Source organism: Pogona vitticeps, chromosome 4 (assembly GCF_051106095.1).
Source record: "Pogona vitticeps strain Pit_001003342236 chromosome 4, PviZW2.1, whole genome shotgun sequence".
NCBI classification, from domain to species: domain Eukaryota; kingdom Metazoa; phylum Chordata; class Lepidosauria; order Squamata; family Agamidae; genus Pogona; species Pogona vitticeps.
Window position 1 is genome coordinate 24037291 of NC_135786.1, and position 24428 is coordinate 24061718.

Sequence of the window (24428 nt, forward strand, 5' to 3'; positions counted from 1 at the left end):
TTATAAAATCAAGTTGTCAATCACTGTTTATAAGACACTAGCTCACACAGACTTTTCCCTCACTGACAGGCCCTTTCTCACTCTCTATCAATCTCTCTAATCACTCATTTTCCAAACTGATCTGATCTCACACATCACACACACCTTATATAACCCAGCTCCTCCCACCTCTGCACCACCCTCCATCCTCTCATTGGCTGAGGTTCCCCTGCCCAGCTGTGACGGACAGGTGAGAGCAGAGCTGAACACCACAGCGATGTTTTTTTTGGAACCAATTAACATCGTTAAGAAGGCACCACTGTATTAGGAACAGCATACATACTTCACCAATATTGGATAACACCTGTATCTGATATATAATACCAGCCAATGTTTGTATAATTTTGATTGACTGTGCCTGGTGCTTTTGAATACTACTACTATTCATCACCACTATCATCCCTTCCATAGGCACAAGCCTTGTTGAGGCGGAGGGGCTTGCATGCTTCAATGAGGCTGAGAGCTATGCTGAAGGGTCTCCAAAGCCAGACAGGTCTCAGCTGAAAAGCCAGACCAATTGTGTCCACCAACCATTAATTATGATGAGAAGGAATAAACAGAAATCAGATTCTATAGCCCCTGGGCATCTGGTGACAAATGGGCAACAGGGCTCAGCAGACCCTGTTATGGAACCAGGACAGTCTGCTGCAAAGCTACTAGAACAACACAAATGCATAACTTGGACTCCAGCTGAAATTCTAGAAATTATTAAATGTTATTATGAGACGAACCCAACAGCCTGTGATTTTCAAAAAAAAAAAAGAATGATGGAAATTTGGAAAAGGAAACACCCAAGTAGTGACATAATTGAACAACGATTAATGGACCAGGGAAAGTTTATCATCTGGAGTAAAGTATTTTCAGAATTGGAATGGCAAGAACTAGAAAAGGTGGCAGAAGGAAAATCAATACAGAACAATGACCATAGTATGGAAGACAAATGGAGGGCAGAGGTTGACGCAATAGTGGAAGAAATCATATCAGCAGAGGAACAACTTGCCTCTTAATAATTTCAGTTGCTATCGGGCTTTGGGAACAATATCAAGAAATTTCACACAATACTATAAGCAGCTGCAGATCTGAAAAATAACACCATCAGAGCTACAAAAAATGGCAATATTAGGAACCACACACATACTGCACCAGTATTAAACAGATACTTAGGTTTTTGGTTAAAACTTGTATCTCTTACATAATACCAGTCAATGTTTTTATAGTTTTGATTGACTAGTGTTTCTGAACAACAACAACAACAACAACAACAACAACAACAACAACAACAACAACAACAACAACAACAACAACAACAACAACAACAACAACAACAACAACAACAACATGATGCCATCAAATCAATTTTGCCTTATGGGGACCATTTTCAGGATTTTTCTGGGTAGAGAATACTCAGAAGTGGTTTACGATTCACTTCTTCTGGAGGCATCCTAGGACTGTGCAGCCACATAGGCTGGCTCTAGTGGCAGGAAGCACAGTAAAGAATCTCTGCAGTCCGATACCTAAACCATTGAGCTAATCAACTCAAAAAAGAGCAAAGACTGGGTCTAAAACTACCCTTGCATAGAAGTTCACTCAGGTGTATCATAGGAACATAAGAGAAACGGCCTTATCAACACACTGGTTTAATTCAGAATCATCTACATCAAGGATGCAGAATGCCTGGTTTGTTCACTACCTCTGGCCTTCATCCTATCAAGTCTCATGTAAGGACACACCACTAGCAGCACCCCCTGCACCTCACCAGATAGAAGCACAATCCATTCATCAAGGAGATAAGGGAATGCAGTCATCTCCTCAAGGATGCAACAAAGATTCCTTCCTTCTTGTCATGTTTTGCAGTCAGGGAAGTCACAACAGGTGCAAATCCAGGTTGGGACTCAAGCAGTGCCTGGAGGAGCTATCTTCCCACGAACTGGGCAAGTCTGTATGCCCACAGTTTGCCATCCCAATCAAAAAACTAAGCCAGCACACCACTCTGCCATGTCTTGGAGGATCTGTTTTTCCAGGTGCTGGCCGAGATGCTTTGCTTGCCATTCTAACTGAGCAGGAAGCAAGTGTCTTTCTCCAGAAAGAGTGAAACATGGATAGCTTGATGCCTTTTTCTGCAAAAATGGGCCTGATTCTGTTGGAGGTGGCGTGGTAGGAGTTTTGGAACTGAAAAAGCGATGTTTCAAAAACTATGGGTGCCGCAATCAACATCACAACTACATAGAATGGTACTAACCATGCATTTGGTAGGTGTAGGGAGCCTGTCCAGATGTCGCAGTACTGAAGCTTGATCCATAGCTAAGGAACCCACTCTGCCCTGGTGAATGGCTTAGGCTGTCTTCTGTTTTGATGCCTTAGGAGGACAAAAAAGAAAGAGGAAGAAATGTTACCAGGACGTTGCTGTCAAACTTGAATAAGTATGCCCTGAATTCATTTTTAGCTCTCTGTCTGGACTGTATTAAATGGACTGTGATTTTCACACTCTTCTCGCAGGGAAATCTCAATGATCAAGCAGTATACATGAGATACAGTGGACCCTTGACTTACAGACGGCTTGACTTACAGACTTTTTGAGTTACAGACTTCTCTGGCCGCAAAATTTAGGTTTGACTTGCAGACTGAGATTTGACTTACAGACCAGAAAAAAACCAAAATGGAAAAAAACCCGGCCTGTTACGGGATTAATCGGTTTTCAATGCACTGTAGGTCAATGGAGGCTTGACTTACAGATTTTTTGACTTGAGAACCGCCTTCCAATATGGATTAAGTTCTCAAGTCTAGACCCCACTGTACAATACTGACCCCTGTAAAGGATAATAATACAATTTAGAATTAAAAAATTCAGTACCTTTGGGGTCTTATACCAACAAGCAAGTATCCTCCCCCCCCAGTTTTCCCTATCTTGTGTCACTTGTGAAATCCTGTTGGTGAAGCTGTCCCATGCAATGAGAATGATGTCATGATTTTGGGGATCCAAAGGGACCCTTGCCATTCTTGAATAACCTTTGGGAACTGTAGAATATGAGGTGAGATTATTTAAAGGTGGAGAGTCAAAGCCACTGGTGCCAGTTCTGCTACTAGGGCCACCAGTAGCAATTTTCTGCCTTTAAATTTCCTTTCCTGTTCTTCAGCTTCCAAAGGCTGCCCCCATGATGACCCGGGAAGGGGCCCTGTCACATTTTTACTGCCACAAAAAAACCATAGTGCAGTCACAGCTGATGATGGCATCCTAGTTGTGCAGCACAAAGTTGACTAACATGAGTTTTCCGCCTACATGTTGTATAGGCGCCCCGAGTAGACGTTATCTAGAGGGGCGGGGTAGAAATCGATTAAATAAATAAAAAAATATGTTTTCCTACAAACTACCATGTTTCCCCAAAAAATAAGACAGGGTCTTATATTCATTTTTGCTCCCCAAAACACATTAGGGCTTATTTTCAGGGGATGTTTTATTTTTTCATGTACAACGATCTACATTTATTAAAATGTAGTGGTGCCCCGCTAGACGCTTACCCCGTTAAACAACAAAATTGCTTGATGATGCCTTTTTTGCTATTGCTATAGCGATCGCAAAACAATGTTTCCTATGGTTTTTTTTCGTTTAACGGCGATTAGATCCCTGCTTCACAAGACAACGATTTAAAACAGCTGATCAGCGGTTCACAAAATGGCTCCCCAGTGTTTTCCGGACCTATTTCCGCAAGACAGGGATCGCAAAATGGCCGCCCTATGGAGGATCTTCGCTGCATGAGCAGGTATTTCCCCCACTGGAATGCATTAACCAGTTTTCAATGCATTCTAATGGGGTTTTTATTTTCGCATGACAACAATTTCGCTGTACAGTGATTTTAACGGAACGCATTATTGTCGTTATGCGGGGCACCACTGTACAGTCATGTCATCTTCTTCTGGTTGCTGCACAATGGTGGAGAGCGGGATTTCACTTCACTGGGACTTATTTTTGGGATAGGGCTTATATTATAAGCATCTTGAAAAATCATACTACGGCTTATTTTCCGGAAAACAGGGTAACATGTTTAACTTAACATAACTGAATGGTTTTGTATCACTGAATAATTAATCAGTCCAGACAACTGTGTTCCCCAGAACTGACAAACTGTGATCTATCGTAATTAAGGTTAACAGAAGAAAACCCATGTCTAAGTACTGTCTATGAAGTTTATTTCCACTAAGCAGAGTTGAAATATAACGTTGTTTTGTTGAGTTTGGACAACTTCCTTGTTTAAACTGGACACTTCATATCTCTTACTTGTTAGTGTTCCAAAAGCTGTAAAGAGAAGTGAAGCAGGCGAGTCTGATGTTCACTACTGGCTCTTCTGACAACACTTATGTTGTTACATTTCATACAAACTGAGATGGCCTGTTAGGTTATAACTTGTCTTATAAACAATTACATTTATTACATATTTTATTTTAAATGGTATTGCATCAAAAACAGTGAAATTAATGAAAGGCATAAAGGTTAGCACAATCATACATATGACTATGGAGACAAAGAGCAGGAAGAACTAATTTTACAAAGCAAAACAAAGAAAACATAGTACATACAGTAGCCAAAGATACAGTGCCCAATTACCATTATTTTTTAAAACGGCATAAAATACCTATGGATACCAATAGGACTAAAGACCTCTAAACTACTCTGGTGGTCAATGAATTGCACTTCTGATAAAAATAAAAAGCAGAAACAATAAATCATAACTGCTATCACCCAAGAGTTCAACAACTTCTTGTATAATGGGGTGATTAGTCATAGTGCTTATTTTGACACAATATAAGACTTGAATCTAATAGCTCCAAGTTTTATTAAATGGCTGCATTTTATGCTTATAGCTGGCTGGATAGCTCAGTGGTTTAGATATCTGTATACAGAGCCATAATTCAATACGCCACTGAGCCTCCTGGGAGTACAGCCAGCCTGTGTGGCCTTGGGCAAGCTGTACAATTCCACGGTGCCCCCCCCCCAAGAAGAAAGGAATGGTAAACCACTTCTGAATGTTCTATACCTTCAAAATCATGAAAAGGGCTCCATAAGTCAGAACTAAATTGAAATCCCATGATTATTATTTATTAATGAACCTAACAGGATTTTCAAGGCAAGTAAGGTGCAAAAAGCAGTTTTACCAGGCCTCTGCAACCGTCAAGAGTTTTCATGGCTTATGGGGATTAGAACCAGGTTTCCTGAGTCCTAGACCTTCACTCTATCCACTATGGCAAGTCAGTATCACCTGCATGGTAGAGGGAAGGGCCTTGTGCTACACCAATAGCATTTCATCTAGTAGATCCCATCAATAGCTACAAAATGGTCTGAGCCAATGGAAAAGAAAGAGCTCAGAGAAGTCATTTTTTCAGATGGCCTCCCTCCCTCTCTTTCAGCCAGCAGGGTCAGTAGCCATGTCAACATACAACTCGATCAATGGCTAATTGGAATGTTGCTCTCAGAATCTCCTACCAACTTGTGAGCTAGTTGTGGGAGTCTGAGAGTTTTGGTTAAACAAAATAACTTTTGCCTGGTGGCAGCAGGGGCAGAGGGGAAACCTTTACAAGAGCATAGGGGCATTGCACAAATCGAGAACCAAACTTTCCGTGGACATTTAAACATTAAGAACAACTTGCTCAGATTCCCAGAAGTGCATTACTGACTGGATAACAAAATCTTGTGACCGGATAACAAAATCTTGTGCCAAAGACAAACCAATTTGTTTGGACAACAATGAGTGATGATATGCTTTTATGTCAGAATCCATTGTTGCTGACTGAGTTGGACTGTTGTGGGTGTATGCTAAGAGAAACTGCTTTTCATAACATGACAGTTTGTATTCTGATTACGATCGGCAACATGCATGCAAACATTCAACCCATTACAGCCCTGATCACGATTAATCTTCAGTGACAGGCTTTTTCGGGAAGCCTGTTGTCAGACAGAGAAATAACTTGGCACCATGTTAATTTCCACATAGTTCTCCGTTTTGTCTAGGAACTTGGGATAGTTTTATTTTTGAGCCAAAAAAACAATAGTACTTTATTGTACTTGGTTGTCTGCCAAGTGGGATTTTTCAAAAATTAAGAGTATCATATGCATTGCTGACAGGGGTTGGCAGTGGTGGTGGTGGGAGCCATTGTTCAAATGATGCAGATAGGTAATCTACAGGATTTATAAGCACCATGTGGGCCTAGTTTTTGTATGCCTTGAAGAGACTAGCCAGTAGCCAAAAGGCTGGTTTTCACCTGCTGTTAAGGATGACAACTGTTCAGCATTTGTCTTGGCTTCATTCCAGCTGATCCAACACACGAATGCGACTCCAGAAAATGAATCTGCATGTTTCTCCATCGGCCTTGATGGAGAGGATCATATAATCAGAGTGCATTGTCTAGAGATGGCCATGCAATTGATAAGATTCTGTTAAATACATTTGGTTCTTTACTCAATCAGGTGCAAATTAAAGTTTTTCAAGATTGGGACAGTGATCAGCATCAAAATCTTAAAATCATAAATCTTGAGGTGCAATAGGCAATATAAGCAGTGCAATCCCATATAGATTTACTAGAATGGGAGCCCTATTATTTCAAGGGTTCATCCAGATGAGGAGTACTGTATGTCATTGTAGACCCCAAGAATTAAGACTAAAACATTCTTGCATAACCAAACCTTGACTGATTACGAATCACTCTTCAGACTAAATGTTAATGTTTTGTTATGCAGAATACAAGCACAAATCTGATTAGAACAGACACTCAATAAAAATAATTTTTTCATGTTTTCTGCATCACACCACCAACATCTAAGAACAACACATCATGGTCCTTACACCATTTTTGAAATCACTGTATGACTGAAATCCATTAGGAAATCGAACTAGAGTAGGCCGATTCAATCAATGATTGGGTGAGTCAAAACCAATGTGAGTTCCACTGATTCAATAGGTGTACTTTAGTTGCGACTTATTATTGCATTTCAGCCATTATCTTCAATTTTCAGAATATTATGATCCTCCCCAAAATGTTGTAAGATGTTGGTGGCAGTCACTGATAGGTATGAAGCATTACAAAATCTTCCAGTGACTTGGTTAAAAAAATACAGTCTAGATTAGATCCTCAGGATCAAATTCAGGAATCAAGAAATATAGAATTGCACTTTTCAAATTTCTGAATAATGTGTATTGCTTCTTTTCATGGCATACAACAATATATCTCAGGCTAAAACAAACTATCACAGTCAATTTAGCTGGCCTTTGCAGATCCCAACTTACACAAGGTAGATAGGACAAGGCCCAACACCTGGGCCACATGCAAATACTGTCTTATGTGAATTTTGACTATTTGCTTGATCTGTATGAAGCTTCTACCACTTTCAGGACTGTGGAGGAAGAATCACTGGTAAAGAAATTTGCCTACTCACATGTAACACAGTGTAATTCCCCGGAAAGAAACAGCAGCAGCAAAAAGAAGTAATGATTAAAAAGTGAATAGCTATGGCTAAAGCTACACCATCACCACAGCACAGAAATTCAGCCTGCATATCAAATACACACCACACATACATTCTCACTCAAAATGCTGCCGTTTCATTTCCCCCTGCACTGCTGCAATGATTTGATGACTTACGATTTGGTAACCCTCATTACCAGTCCAGTGGCAGACACAAAAACTTAAATGCTTAGCACTTTCGCCAATTTTCCAGCTCAGTAACCAAATGGGTTCTCATCCAACCAAGACTCAATGTTACTTTTATGTTTTGGAAGGCTCTTGGACAGTGGTTCCCAAACCTTTTTGATCTGTGGCTCCCTTGACTTACAGGTCACTGGCTGTGGTGCCTCTGGCTGGGTTTAGTGACGACCCAGGACTCCACTGCACACAATTTGGGAACCTTTTCTTTTGGAGAAAAACCACCACTCCCATAACTTTCTCACCAGTATTGCTGATCAGCTGTTCCTTCTTTTCCTCTTAATGTCTGCCACAGGTTTGCTTGCTAAGCAGAAAGCCAAAGAATAAGCAAGTGGGCAGGGGCACCTGCTGCTCATTTTTCACTCTAACACCATTGTTTGCATCATAGAAAAACTTGGATAAATGAGAAGACTGCAATAGTGAAGAACCGGAGCAATCCCCTATGAATGGGCTCCATTTCAAGGCTCAGGTCCTTGATATAAGCCCAACCATGCCAAACCTTGATGTTGGCCTTGTCAAAGGTTTTCTGCTTGGATCATTGCATGCAAAAGCCAGCAAAATCCCCACAAGCTATATCAACAGCAGAAGCTATGACATGTGACATGTTTGAAGTACTACAGGTCCCTTCTCTGTTTTACCTCTGCAGCCCCTGTATTAACATTCTTGCTTTTAAATTATGCAAAGTTCTACTGAACTGGTTCCCAATTTGGGGTGACCCAGGTTTTCCTGGAATACAATTCCTAGAAGCCTTCACTGCCAGCTGTGGTAGCTAGAGTTTCTGGCGGTTAAAGTCCGAGAACACCTGGGATATACAACCACCGCTCTACATGAAATATTTCAGACTTTCAGGACATTTCTATGATTTTATTTTTATTTTATTATTTTATTATAACACATATTATATTTTATATTATATTTTATTATAACACATGCTGCAAAATTATACATAGCAAAAGTCATTGAAGTAGGTCTACTAAGTCTAAGTTTTATGTCTGAGGAAGTAGACCTGTCTATGAAAGCTCACATTAAAATATAGCAGTCAAATATAGCATAAAACATTGCCACAATGTTTTCGTCTTTGTATTCGCGAAGGCTTTCACGGCTGGGATCTAATGGTTGTTGTGGGTTTTTCGGGCTCTTTGGGCGTGTTCTGAAGGTTGTTCTTCCTGGGAAGAACAACCTTCAGAACATGGCCAAAGAGCCCGAAAAACCCACAACAACCGTTTTCGTCTTTATTATTTTTCTTTTGTCTTTGCCTAGTATGAGAAAACAAAAGAAGATCTCTATTTCTCAAATACATCTAATATGGTATCTATTTATACACGCTGAAGCGTAAATGTGTTGTGAGCTCTTAGTAGCTTGAACAGTAGAAAACAATAGAGAAAATTTTGTAAACAACCATCTGTTCTTTATCAACCTTACTACAACATGTCTGAAATGTTGCCACATTTCTTCTACCTGTAGAAGAGCAATGACTTCATCAGCAAGGAGAAATTGTTGATAGTTCAAATTCTTTATTTTTATTCCATGGGTTTACTGATTCCTGTGTAATCCCTTTCATTGTGTGGAAATTGTGGGAGTCATGAGATGAAAGAAGGAAGACTTTAATTACTGGAAATTGTTGCCACAAGGTGATGTTACTACCAGAGGGAGATTTTTTGGTAATTTAAAGATCTCTTCCTTTCATCCCATGGCTCTCACAGCTTCCATACAATGCAAGGGATTATTACATGGAGATTAGAAAAGTTGTGGGGCAGAAGGAGCAAGTTTTTAATTACTGAAGATCTTCCTTTGCCAACCATGTCATGACTCTTCAGCAGATGTACGTTATTGCATTTCACCAAGTATACATCAGAGAATGAATGGTTGTCTGGGACACTGGTTCTTAACCTTGGGTTACTCAGGAGTTTTGGACTGCAACTCCCAGAAGCCTTCACCACCAGCTGTCCTGACTGGGGTTTCTGGGAGTTGCAGTTCAAAAGCATCCGAGTAACAAAGGTTAAGAACCACTGGTCTGGGAGACTATGGGATCTGCATTCTGACATATCATGAAGGGACTAGTGCGGAGATTCCTAACCTGTGCTTTACCATACAGATCGATTCAGTAGTCAGTCTTACAAAAAAAATCCTGTGTTTACTGCCTTGTGACCAGCTACCACATAAAATAGGCTAGCTTGCAAAATGTGATGGTGGAAAAAGTTTGTACTAAGATATTGAGATGTCTTTTGCCACTTTTAAGAGCTCTGCTTCTAAATATAGAGCTGAGCATCTCATGTAACTTGACCGTGATGTAGGCCTTCTTATCTTCTGCAGACTCCTTGCTGACATCACTTTGCTTCTCTGATGCTTTGGATCTTTCTTTCTAGTCTAAGGTACAGTTATAACCCTCGACTAGTTACTGTTCTCTCCCACTCAAATGGATTCCACTAGGCACATACTGAATACATGGAGGAGTATCTTATAGACAGGCCAAAATCACAGTATCATTGCACTTTGTGCCCATGTCCTTCCACTTATGGACACATCTGTGCATAAAGACTCCTATCATTTCTACAAATACACACATAATTATTTGATATTTAGGCATAACATATGGGTTCCATTACTGAATATCTGGTAAGGTTTTTCTGCAAGTGACTTTCATCTTTCATGAACAGGGACACAGTTAACAACTTTTGATCTTCTTAGTCTTCCTTTCCTCAGCTGCATCTTTCCATATATTTTAAGATTACCTCTGCATACAGACATTTCTGTGTAAAATGAAACAAGATACCTACTAGATACAGGTGGGCAACGTGCAGCCTGCAGCCCACATGTGTCTCCCAAGTTTGGCCCCTCACACTTGTGGAGACTAAGCCAATATGATGTAATGGATGGACTGCTTCATTAGACCTACGTTCAAACTCCCACTTGGCCATGGAAATTCACTGGAAGGTGTCAATGGTAACCACTCGAAATCTCACACATCCTGAAAATGCTATTCATGTTAAAAGTAACCTGATGGTACATAAACAGCAAGAACCACTGCCCTCGGTACTCCCTTGCACTCCCTGCTCATCCACATTTGTAATTATTTTTTAAAATATAAATGAATCCAAAGTCACTGTGCCCTCTGGGGTCATGGAAGGCAACACTTCCATGTTTTTGTACCCCTCAGTGCCCTTGCTCTTCCAAATATTTTTTATCAACTTCTTTAATATTATTTTTAACAACTAGAGGGTATGAGGGAGTGTCCAAAGTTTAAAATAAAGGGTTTAAAGGTGGGATGCAGGAGAGAATGTGTGGCCTTCAAAGTCCAGGGGAAGCTATGTATAGTCTTCAGATCTCTGGAGGTTCTTCAGCCCTGCTCTAGAATGAGCCAAGTAAAATCAAACTGCTACCACATTACTCACTGTAAGAAGGTATTCCATAAGGTTGCCCGGGTGGTGGATATGCAGTATAAGCAGCAGATTGCTGGATTCCTGCACTGTACTGAGTCTGTCCATATGTGGCCATCGCTGGAAATGATGGGATGGTTATTATATGTGGATAATGTCTATTAAGAAAAAAAAGAGAGAAAGAATTCTAAGGCAAACAATAGATGACTTCCAAAATAACTCCTGATGATCTTAATTAATAATGTCTACTATTTTGGTGAGCCATGCTTTTAAACCATGAGCACAAATTACTACTTTTTGAGAATTCCATAGAATTGCAGTATCTGACTGTAACACTAGTCAGAATTTTACCCAGTCAAAATAATTATACAGTGGTGCCTCACTTGACGATGTTAATTCGTTCCAGCGAAATCGCTGTAGAGCAAAAACATTGTCAAACGAAATAAAAAAGCCCAGTGAAACGCATTAAAACCCGGTTAATGCGTTCCAATGGGCTGAAAACTCACCATCCAGCAAAGATCCTCCATAGGGGCGGCCATTTTCCATGCCTGTGCAGCGAGGAATCCGTCCCTAAGCACAGCAGGGGGGCATTTTCTTCAGCCGGTGGCCATTTTGAAACCCGACGATCAGCTGTTTTTGATCATTGTAAAGCGAAAATCGGTTCCCGAAGCAGGGAACCGATCATCACTAAGCGAAACTCCCCCATTTAGACCATCGTTGTAAAGCGATTTCCTCGTTAAGCAAGGAAATCGTTAAGCAGGGCACAACTGTATACACATGGACCCAACTTAGACCCAAGGTCATAAATGTACATTTAATAACTACATGGCATTTCTGTACTTGAGCACTAAAAGGGTGAGATAGTAATATGCACAGTAGAACTGTACAAATGGTAAAAAACCAAAGCTGATTTCTTCCTATGGCTGCATATAGACATTATCTGTAATCATTTTAAAAAAAAACGACTGAATAATCCATGTTCAATTGCTGGTGATGGCATCTAAAGTCAATTAATGGTCTATTAGACAGAAAAACAATGGCTCACTTCAGACATGATGCCAAACAATGAATATATGCTGTGGTTTCAACTTCCAAGCACACCAGGCAAACCCTTGTTTAAATTTAGTTGTCCTCTTTTGTTCTCTTAACATCTAAAGTTTTAAATTCACTTATGTTTCTGTAATACAGCAGTCTCTGGAGACAAAGAACTAACATATCAATTTAAACACGGTGCCAGGTGACACAATAAACTATGTGTTCCAAAACAATTTTAAAACAGCATTTTGCTTTAATGATCAGTGATCAATTGCATATCATGGTTTGTTAATTCAGACATCACACAGATCTAGGGTTCTTCAATCACTGTCTGGTGAATTTCAACCAGGCTGCCCCACCCAACTCCCAGTGTTTCTTTTGAGTCAATATCCATTTGACATTCAACAAACATTCTACAGATAATAACAATGATTTCAGTTGCTCTGCTAATAATAATTAGCTTAGCAACATTTGGTTGACTGTTTATTTTAAATCGCCCAGATTGATATCTTTGATTATTTAGCAGAATTTTGTTTTAACAACTGAACTAGCTTAAACATAAATGCATATCAAAATGGTTGGTGATGTCTGGTTTCATCTTAGAGATATTTCTTCTGTTGCAAAAAAGAAGCAGCAATGTTCTGTTAAGCTACTATGGGCCATGATGATTAGGCTTTTAAAAAACCTATTCCTTTCAGAATCATCTGTATTCAAATATATTTAGATGTAACTGATTGGTCAGTTACACACTTGACTAACTGATTCAACATGTCTATTAACTCATTTGAAGGAAACATTCTCTCAGTTAAGTGCACTTTGGACTAAAGCCTACAATGTCTTTTTCTTAAGAAACTACGGTTCTAGAAACAGAGCATTTATTCTGTAAGCAACTACAGATTCAACAAGGAACTCTTACTTTGTACTGTAGAGATGAAGAGAACAATGATGTGCAGCTTTGCTGGTGCCTACAAAACAAAATTAGCACAATGAACAACACCAATTATAATCTGTCAATTATTCTTGAAGATCTGTATGTAATTAAAGTGTAAAAGAATCTGAAGTGCAGAACAATTTGTATTATCAGGGAAAAAAGATTTATCTTAGAATTGGAAGGAAATAAAAGCTTAGTTGGATGAGTGATGAAACCTTGAAAAGCAAACTAAAAATATAACAGAAATACGATCAGAACTTGAAATGCAACTCTGCCAGCAACTTTAATGTAAGACAAGATAATTATTATAGCAATTACTGCAAAGAAATAAAACAAACATAAAAGGAAAAGAAGAGATAATTCCATAAGAACAAATATGTTACAAGAAAAAATTATTAAATCAGCATTTTGCTTTAATAATCAGATGCAAATCATAGTTTGTCAATTCAGACATCACACAGATCTCAGGTTCCTCGATCACATGAGGGTGAATTTCAGCCAGCCTGCCCCACTCTATCCTCATGATAACACAATTTGGCTGACTGTTTATTTAAAATCCTTTAATCACCCAAATCTAATTTAATATCTAATTTAAAACAATTTCCCTATTTTAAGACAACAGCATCAACATACTGAAGAACTATAGAAAAGAGATGCAAGAGTGGGGGATTCCTTTGAAAAAGAAACCTATGATAAAGAATCTGCAACATTAGAAAGTTAAATTACAGCTTCTTTCAAAACAATCGGAAGAAATAAATCCTCAGGAATAAATGGGGTAACTATTATTATTATTATTATTATTATTATTATTATTATTATTATTATTATTATTATTATTATTATTATTATTATTATTATTATTATTATTATTATTATTATTATTATTATTATTATTATTATTATTATTATTATTTAATTTATACCCCGCCTATCTGGTCGGTGAGGACCACTCTAGGCGGCTAACAACAATAAAATACAGTAACAATATAAATAAACAATTCTAATCAGTAAAAGCACTATAATACATTACATAGAGTGCAAAACAGAAATAGTAAAGAGGGAAGAAGGAGGTCAAGAGGAATATGATGGAAAGGCCTGCCCAAACATCCATGTCTTCAACTGTTTCTTAAAGATACCCAGTGAGGGAGACCCGCGAATCTCAGGAGGGAGATTGTTCCAGAGGCGTGGAGCCACCGCCGAGAAGGCCCGATTTCTTGTCTTCTCCTTCCGGGCCTCCCTCGGCATTAGGCTCCTCAACTTCACCTCCTGGCTCGCACGAGTGACACGGGTAGAACTTGGTGGGAGTAGGTGTTCCGCCAGATATCGAGGCCCTAAACCGTTTAGGGCTTTGTACGTAAGCGACAGCACTTTGAAGTCGATGCAGAATCGTATGGGCAGCCAATGCAATGCGGCCAGAGTGGGTGAGATATGTTGGAATTTCCTCACTCCACTAAGTAATCTGGCCGCCGCATTCTGCACCACCTGTAGTTTCCGCAGCTATTAAATTATTTTGAGCTACACCAAATGATTGTATAAAAACCCTAGCAAGAATGTGCCAACAAATACGAAAACTAAAATTGGCCCATAGATTATAAATACAGTGGAGTCTTGATTTACAGTCGGCTCCACTTACGTACTTTTCGATCTACGGACTTCTCCGGCCGCAAAGTTTCATTCAAATTTGGCGCTTTCCCCGCCTCCCCCTTCCAGTCCATAGGCCGTAGGTCATACCTCCAGATACCTTCCAGGGCTGCCCCGCCGCCATGGGAGGCATCTCAGAGGACCCCCAACGCCGCCATCGGTGGTGGTGGGAGACCTCCGGATGCCTTCCAGGGCTTCTCTGGAAGGCATCCGGAGGTCCCCTGCCGCTGCTGCTGGGAGCCGCACCGCGCTGGGCAGTCCCAGCCATGCTCGGACTCCTGGACCGTCCAGGAATCCGAACATGGCTGGGATCGCCCGGCACGGCGTGGCTCCCAGCAGCAGTGGCAGAGGCGGGGGGGGACCTCCGGATGCCTTCCAGAGAAGCCTTGGAAGGCATCCAGAGGTTCCCCGCCACCGCTGCTGGGAGCCTTCACAGCTCTCAAAGGACTTTCCACCCGACATCAGAGGAAGCCGTTTGAGACCTCCGAAAGCAAAAAGGCAGGGAGAAAGGGCGGGAAATTTGAATTTCCCGCCCTTTCTCCCTGCCTTTTTGCTTTCAGAGGTCTCAAACGGCTTCCTCCGATGTCGGGAGGAAAGCCCTTTGAGACATCCGAAGGCTCCCAGCAGCAGCGGCGGCAGCGGAGGACCTCCAGATGCCTTCCCTGCTGCCATGGGACGCCTCGTGGAGGTCCCCCCCGCTGCCAATAGTGCCTCCAAGAGGCCTCCCATGGCGGCGGGGAAGGCCTCCGGAGGTCCCCCCCCCGCTGACGCAGGCTTTCCCAGGGTGGACCGGGCCTACCAGGGGAGGGCTTCCCCTGGTAGGCCTGGTCTACCAGGCATTCCCAGGCAGTAGACTGGGCCTACCGGGGGAAGCCCTCCCTTGGTAGGCCCGTCCACCCTGGGAAAGCCTGCATCCGGGGGGGGGGACTCCGAGAGGCCTCCAGCAGCTGCGCCGAAGCCCTCGGAGTCCTCCAGCAGCAGCGATGGTGGCAGTGGGGGAGGTCTGAGAGGCCTCTGGCAGCGGTGCCAGAGCCCTCGGAATCCTGCAGAAGCAGTGATGGCGGGGGAGCTCCGAGAGGCCTCAGGCAGCGGCGCCGAAGCCCTTGGAGTCCTCCAGCAGCTGTGATGGCAGCAGTGGGGGACCCCTGGAAGGCTTCAGAAAGATAAGGTTTTATTTTTAACATTTTATTTTAATTTTATGTGTGTGGGGGGGTCTGTTTCTTGGGCGGGTTGCAGATTAAATGGTTTTCAATGCATTCCTATGGAGAATGCATTTTCAACCTGTGTACTTTTCGACCTACGGACTCCGTTCCAATACGGATTAGTTCCATAGGTCGAGACCCCACTGTATTCAATAACATTCCAGTCCCTCCAAGGAAGGAGCTGCCATAACGTGCATTAACGACAAGAGATTATATTGCAAATATAAACTGACTACTAGAGCATAGCCAGGGCTTGGAAATTTTTAGAATGTCACCCCAGTCAAAAATTTCATCTGTCAGCATGACCGGACTATAGCCTTGCAATTTATTGGGATTGGGAATCACTGATTTATACCCTCAGACTTGGGTTGCTTTATTACCTGTGGGGTCATGAAGCTTGTATTTTGAATGCCTTTCTTTTGAACGTCTGCAGCAAAAATAAAACTGAAAGCAAAATCGCCTGGCCTCTTAAGGAGTCACGGTTCCCTCCCACTCCAGGATGTGTCCTTGTTCGGTTGAAATTGGGAGCAGGGAATCTCCATATTCTCCAGCATGAGAGTACTCTACATTCCCCTGCAGAGCTACTGTATATCTCTACGTACCACTCAAACTCTCTTCTAGAGAAGAGGGCAGTTTTCCTTTTGCAATGGGAGGGGGTTGCAGGATTAGAGAGAGAGAGAGAAAGGCGGAGGGGAAGGAGGCAAACAGGGAGGGAGCTGTGACTCATCAAGCAGCATTTTTCACTCGTCACAGACAAGTGGATGAGTGCATTTTTCAAGCCCTGAGCATAACAAAGAATTGGGGGGGGGAATCACTTTGTGTTTTGTAAAATATAGCAGAACATTTGACTGGACACCAGAAAAGCTGTGCATCACTCCAAAAAAACATGGGTTTGCAACACTATTTATCTTGCTGTGTACCATATTCTGGCAAAGAGGCTTTTATTGGGACAGACTATGGAGAAGCAGAATGGTTTCCACTTGCCAAATGACTTCTAATTTCAATCTCCCTCTTTGTTCAGTCTATATCCAGAGAATATCATATGAAGAACTAGATTATATTTACATGGAGAAAAATGAGAGAAAATTGGTGGAAGAAACATAGTACTTCAAGATATTCAGATGGCATATTACTACTAGAAGAAAAGAACAATGTTTTGAAATGACTAGTGAGGGAAAAGAAGAAAAAAAAGCAGAATTAATTGGCCAATGAGAAAACAAATACGGCTACAGAACAATTGTGTGACTGTAATGCTGACAAGAAATACATCAAAACTATTTTACAGTTTCTATATTCTGTGTCAGTCAGCAATCCAAGTGGAGACTGCAGCCAGAATATCAGAAGAAAACTGGGATTGGATGAGCGGCTGTGAAAGAACATCCTTAAAATGAATGATGTGTCACTGGAAACCAGAACCAAGATCATCCACATATAATTCTTGATTACTATATATATGTATGAAAGCTGGACAATGAAGAAAGCCAATAGGGATAAAAATGGATTCATTCAAGATGTGGTATTAGAGGAGAGCTTTCTGGACACCATGGAGTATCAGAAAGATGAATATGTGAGTTCTGGAGCACATCAAGCCTGAACACTCTCTAGAAACTAAAATGACTGACCTGAAGCTATTATACTTTGGGCACATAATGAGAAGACAAAGCGGGGGGGGGGGGGCTGGCGGGGGGGATAAAAAAAGGCTAAGAAAAGTGGCAGATAGTAGGAGAAGAGGAAGACTAATGTGAGATGGATTGACTGACAGTAATTATTCTGTTTAGTTTTTACTTCATGCTTTTTTTAAAACAATGTTATACATATATCAGATCATGCTAGAGTAAGTATAGAACTTTTGGTAAAATGTGATTACAGTATAAGGAAGCCTTTTGATAGAAAATTGATTCTAATATCTATTCACAAAAGCATATAATCGATTAATTCCAAGGGATTCCTGAGGATTCCAGTGAAGGGGCTAGGCGGATTTCAGGTGGGAGGTTGTTCCAGAGATGAGGGGTGACCGGTGAGAAGGCACAGTTTCTAATCTTCTCTTTCTGGGCCTTTCTTGGGCTCAATAATTTCAACTGCCCCACCTGAGAAGACTGAGTAGGTTGGGCAGATCTCATTGGGAGCAGGTGTTCTTTCAAATAAGAGAAATGTTGGAAGAAGAGAAGATCTCAGATTTATACATACTCCAACAAGAAAAATGGACAACAGACGGAAAAGGAAGGAAGGAAAGGCAAGAAGATTGACAAAGTTTGAGGAATATATAAAAAAATAGACAGAAAAGGGATATAATAAAAAATAAGAAAGGCATTGTAAGCAAAATATATTTAAAAACTGATAGAGGCAGAATATGAAACACCTATGATAAAAGAGTTGTGGCAGGAGGATGTGGGTAAAGAAATCAAAAGAGGAGAATGGGGAAAGATATGGAATAAAAGAATACTGAAAAATACGTCCATCAGCATCAAAATGTTATAAGGTAATACAGAAACAGTATTTAACACCTGTCAAATTAAATATAATAAACAATTTTTTATCACCTCTGTGTTGGAGATGTAAGAAAGACAAAGAAGCATACATGCATATGTGGTGTTTTTGTGAAATTAGAAGGAAAAAATGGACTTTGGTTTTTAATGAATAAGAGATTTAATAGGAATTGACATACAATTGTATCCTATGGTTGCTTTATTGAATATTGTTAATGATAAACTAATAAAGAGGGGAAAAGGAGTTAATTACCATAATGGTAACTATGGCATGGTTAATAATTGCAAAGAATTGGGAAAAAGATAATTAAATCAATATGGAAGAATGGTAGAGAAATGTAGTATATGGCATTTAATGATAAGTTGACTTGCAATATAAAAATCAGAAGAAATAAGATAAAAAATAATGATTTTAGAAAAATATGTAATCCATTTCTGGAATATGTTCTGATTACAGGGAAGGGGTATACACCAAAAGAAGAATCAATATATTTCTGGAGACATACGGGGTGGCATGAATTGTAAAGTGAAAATATTGGAACCTAGTCCCGAAGGGAAGGGTGGCACAGGGTAGAAGGGAAATGTAAAGAATGTTAGCGTACAAGAATAGAGAATATAAGGAGGATATAGTAGTTTGTGTTCGGATGATTATTGTTCTTTTCTTTTGTGTTTGTTTCAGCCAAACTCTCTCCATGATCCCAGATTCCCAACTAATATTATCTTAAACTTTTTTTTAAAGACCATTTAGTTTGTTTCCCTACTTCAAAAACAAATCACTGCTGAAAAATATTATTTGGTGGAGTAAGTTCTCCCCTCTAAGCAACCATCCATTCACACGATTCTTGCAAATCTGAGATACTTGATCTACAAATTAATATTCTACCATTGCAATAACGTTAATCTGAGAATATTCATTCCACATACAGACATTCATCTATGATGCTGTTGTTACATGCTTTCAAGTCACCTCAAACCTACAGTGACCACACGAATGAGTAATTTCCAAAATGTTCTATCATCAACAGCCCTGCTCACCTCTTAATTCAAAGCTTTAGCTTCTCTTACATCTCCTATTTTGTCTTCTTTTCCCACTGTCTCCAACTTTTTCCAGCATTATGGTCTTTTCCAGTGAATCTTGCCTTCTCATTATGAGTATGAGAAAGTATGATAGACTCAGTTTTGGTTGGTGGTAATTTTGTGCTATATTGCTCTCTAGGAAGACCTTTCTAGATTGGGGTCTGATTGTTTTACCAGTGCCAAATAAACAATTTTATGCATCCATGACTTTTAATTCTGTAGTTTCTGTATTGCTTTAAGCTGACTTTTTTGTCATTCTCTGCTCCTCCTGTTTCATTCTGTTTTAATATAAATGACAATTGTTTTATTGTTTCATTGTTTTCAAAATGTATCAGCTGCTCTGAGCCACTTTTATCTAATAATGTTGTACTGTATATATTTAAATAGATTTTTAAAAAAATCTTATTGCTATATTGATGATCTGCAGCTTCAGTTCATGGCCAACAGCATATACAAACAATATATAGTTATGGATATAGACATTAAAAAGGAATACAGTTGCATTCTCTTTTCAGACACCAAATCTTAGGGTGTCTCCAACTCACATATAAGTAGCAGAGAATGTTTGCTGGATGACATACCAGCACATCACAGATTCCATCTGCTCAATGGTACTCTCAGCACAAGAAGAATTCTGCCCATGGTCTGTATTAAGTAAAAAAATGCCTTCTGAGAGCATTAGTGATATGGCAAGTAAAGGGTTAATCCCTAGTGTTAAATAAGTTGGTGCCTTCTGCCTGCTCAGCTTCAACACGAAAAAATTGCTGGGGCCCCAACCACAGCAAACAATAGCTGGGATTGTACTAGCAAAAACAAGTTTTGCAGCATCATTTGCCAATAATTTTAAAAACAGATTTAAGCATTACTTCTCCTTGCCCTGCCCCCATTCTGTTTCTTACCATAAAAATGAAGGCAGAAGAAGGGACTTGGGGGAAAGCAGATAAATTTCCATACCCTAACCTCAGCTACCAAAAGAATGTGTTCTTAGTACCTGCCAAGCATGAACTTCAGACCACAAAATTGGAAGAGTCTGAGCATGTGTGTGTGTGTGTGTGTGTGTGTGTGTGTGTGTGTGTGTGTGTGTGTGTGTGTGTGAGAGAGAGAGAGAGAGGGGGGGGGTGAGGGCTGAGTGAGAGAGAGAGAGACAAATGTTCAGCATAAGTATCAGAATCTCCTTTCTAATCTTTTCATAAAGGGCACTTAGTATATGAGAGAATGGCTAGAATCTGAACACTTTCTCCAGCATTTCAACAAACAGGCACGAACAGTTGTGAGGCAGTGAGATACCGTTTTGCATCTACATACATGCATGTGCTTTAGAGCATATGAGTAAGACAGAAAGAACAAACTCAGTGCTCAGCAAAGACAATAAAGGGTCAGCATCTGCTTCTTGGTTATTTCAAGGGCACACTCTCCAGCACTTCATACTAGCACATTTGTGTATCCTCCGTCATTTCAGAGAGTATGACACATCATTCTAAAGATCACTGCTTGAGCATCCTGTGATCCAGTCCCGACTATAGACTGTGACATGGTACATGGATGTTTAGCCTTCCTGGGCATCTGGCTGTATGTGCCAGGCCAGTTTAAATTCAAACACATTTCAGCAACATTATACAAACTAGAAAGGCAGTTAATTGGCGGTGTGGTAGCAAAGCAATGCAGTGGTATGCTGTATCCATCTGTATGCACATCCATTATAGTCAAGATGCACACTCACAACTTGGGGGACATTTGCACTGGCAGAATAGCTTGCTATTTGGAGAGCAGTAGGGCTATAGCTCTTTTGCTTCGATTCAGAATGCTCCTAATTAGCCTGTTCTCTAGTCCATGCGGAGGGTTAGTCCACGCCAAAATAGAGCTGTGGGCAGTGTTATCTGAGACAACCACCCTGTGACATATTTAGTGGGCTGTGTCGCTGAAAAGGATAACAGAGAACTTCATCCTCTATTTATTTTCATCCACTGTACCATTTACATTTTTAAAATTTTCCTACGGATGCAGGACTATTTGAGATAAATAAGATACTGTACACTGGCAGTATTATCTACCATGCCATGTAGATGTATTCCTGTTTTGCTATGTCACTTACTTGATTTAACAACAACAAAAGGAAAGTCACTGTGGCCCACTGAATGATAGCCATGGGAAAAGATGGGAAAGGGAGTGTCATTAAATGAAAGAGGGACAAATTGGGGCAATTCAAAGACCTGTCTCAACCCTTCCCAGGAGAAAAAAAGGTGATTAGTGTCAATGGAAGGACTGGTCCCATGAGAGATAAAATAGATGACACTAAAGATAAGAACTTTTAAAGTGTAAACTATGTAGACTGTTCCAGGTTCCCTCATCCAGACATGCCCTTAGAGACTGTACATCTAGAAACCTATGATACGGAAACTGTAACAAGTAAAATTTCAATGTGTTGGAATCAAAATCAACATTTTTAAAAAGGCAGCAGTACTGTGCCCTCACAGTAAAAGTGACATTATCTCTTCTAAGCAGTTGGAGCATATATAGTAGTTTAGGACCTGAATCAGAAAATTCAGGACTCAAGCCCATTCCTGTTTCCATTTCTAGTTCAGTCGTAAAATATAAATGAATCTAAGAGCTAACACTGACATGAAGGATGCCAAGCAGGCCAGCTGAGAGAGAAAACAACAGCAAGTCATTTCATGATTAGGGAAGTTGAGTCATGTCCACATCTTGCACATAGAGCTAGGAAAGCTCCCTCAAGGGAGGTCACTGGCTGCTCATATCAGATTTGCTAAAACTGATGACTCTGACTTTAAAAACCTTCCTTCAGCCATCTCCTGACTTCTTCCTTCTGTGTGCCTCAAAAAGGCACAAGCAAGCAAAAGTAGGAGTGAAAACTATTTCAGCTCACTGTGTGATATTCATCACCACTACGTATATCTCAGGCAGAGTTTCCTCCTGCAAACCTGGTGTTCTTTGAAAAGGAAACATGGAAAGGAAGGAGAAAATTGACCTTGGAGTCTTTTGCATGCGAAGCTTACATTACATCAACAAGGTATGGAACCTTCCAAATATAATCTTCGTGCAAAATTGAGACAACAGAGTTGGAAGTAATCAAGGAAATACCAATTCATCCAAAAGGAGATTATGATGATTGTCTGAAACATTTCAGAGAAAAATATTACCACCTAATTTGTACAACCATGGCCCCATGCATTCACGGTCCTCCTACCTCCTCCACATATACTATCATGGGGAGGTATCTAACAGTAATAAACCATGAATAAGAATTGTTGGCTTACCTTCTATGTCATCTGGAACTGTGGCATAGGTGTTAGAAAGGTTAAGCTTCAGAATATCAGGGTGTTCTCTATTTACAGTCAAGCTGGGTGATGTCACTAGATCTAGCATTTCCTTATACCTGGAGGAACACAAAAAGGGGAGGGGGGACCCAGATAATTTATTCATTAATTATGCACACTTGCTAATGATTCCACTTTTTCTCCCTAGGAGTACAAATATTAAAGCTGATTACCTAAACCCTGGCTTCATATAAATTCAACATAAACAACATTCATGAAAAAAAGTTTTCAGCAAATGTTGAATTAAAAATCAAGCATTAACTTCCCTAGGAGATTATACCCATATGATTAAATGTTTTCCCACTTATCTCGGATTTTGCCATCAGAAGATTACATTTGTGTACTTTGAAAAAACTGCCACGAGGAGCATGCAGCATATATTACTATTCTACCATCACCTTCCTGTACACACACAATAGCACTAAAAAAGCTGTGAGCTATGGAAATGTCTGGTGCAAAAATGCAGGCAGGAAGCACATGATAGTATTACGGAATTATGCAACATTTAAAAGGAAAAAGCTGTTTGTAAGGATCAGTCCATTTTAATCCTAAAAACATCAATCCTGCTTAATTATCACTGAAATCAACAAGATTTCAGCAGGTTCAACTTTTTTGTAGGAGTGCATGCCTTGAATATTTACTACTGTATTAAAAAACCTGAAATTTCTGCAGTCAGGTCACTTGAGAGAAAATCACAAAGAACAGATTTCTACACATGTCTGATTTGGCATCCTTATATAAGCCTAACCCAAGTTTTCATCTGAAGCTATCAAATACACAAAATGTGTCATCAACAACCAGATTTATTTACAGGTGGATCCTGAGGATGGGGCCATGGTATCACACTAGTTTTCTAAGTAGGTTTCCAGAATGTTCATGGCCATAAATACTGGTTCCTCTCTCTAAATTATAAAATATTTGAATTAGTTCTTTAGCATCTTTTCAAATGAAATCCAGATATTAACCAGAAACACACACCCCCAAGGAGGTTTTGGGGACCACTAGTAGGAATAATTTCATGAAATGGAAGTTTTGCAAATGGGAAGATGTTGCTGAGAAATCTGCAAAATCTATGAACGTTGAATTCATTTATTCATTTTAGTTACCCAGCATAGCTTTCACTAGCACAAAAACCAGTAGTAAGTGGAAACTGGAGTAGGTACATTGAGTTGGGGGAATTTGGTGTCAACTCCTATGTAAGTTCCATTTATTCAAATACAGGACTGTAGTTGTGATTTACTACAGGATTTTAGCCATTATAGCACAGTAACTCTTAATTATGAGTCTATAAATGCAGCTCATGAATACAGTCCATTTTCAAAATGTTATACTAGTCATAGAAGTATCTTTCTCAAAGCTTTAATGAAGATACTCAATGAATTATTAAATTGGGGAAACCGGCTGCTACCTCTCCTTGCTGGTGATTTAGTATGAAATGAAGGATTTTCCAATGACAACAGACAGGAGCAACAATATACTTCCTGCAAGACAGTGTAAAAAATTCCATTAAATTTTAAGGGTTGATGATATTTATCACAGTTCCAGAAACTTATGGAACCTAAATGCAAGACTGTCTTTCTCATTTCTGCTGTAGCCTTGCAATGTTGTCTTATTCT

The 24428-nt window shown here is 40.1% G+C and overlaps 1 protein-coding gene across 6 annotated transcripts in view; it reads right to left on the reverse strand.

The window, feature by feature from the left end:
• Positions 1-24428, reverse strand: part of EYA2 (EYA transcriptional coactivator and phosphatase 2) — a 178787-nt gene that overhangs the window by 81965 nt on the left and 72394 nt on the right. For all 6 annotated transcript variants that reach the window (XM_020779433.3, XM_020779435.3, XM_020779434.3 and 3 more), the window contains exons 2-5: positions 22753-22871; positions 13057-13105; positions 11121-11263; positions 2279-2395 (exon numbers count right to left, since the gene is read on the reverse strand). In XM_020779433.3, coding sequence (XP_020635092.3) covers positions 2279-2395; positions 11121-11263; positions 13057-13105; positions 22753-22861 — 418 coding nt within the window. In that variant the 5' untranslated portion in view covers positions 22862-22871. The remainder of the gene's footprint in view (positions 1-2278; positions 2396-11120; positions 11264-13056; positions 13106-22752; positions 22872-24428) is intronic.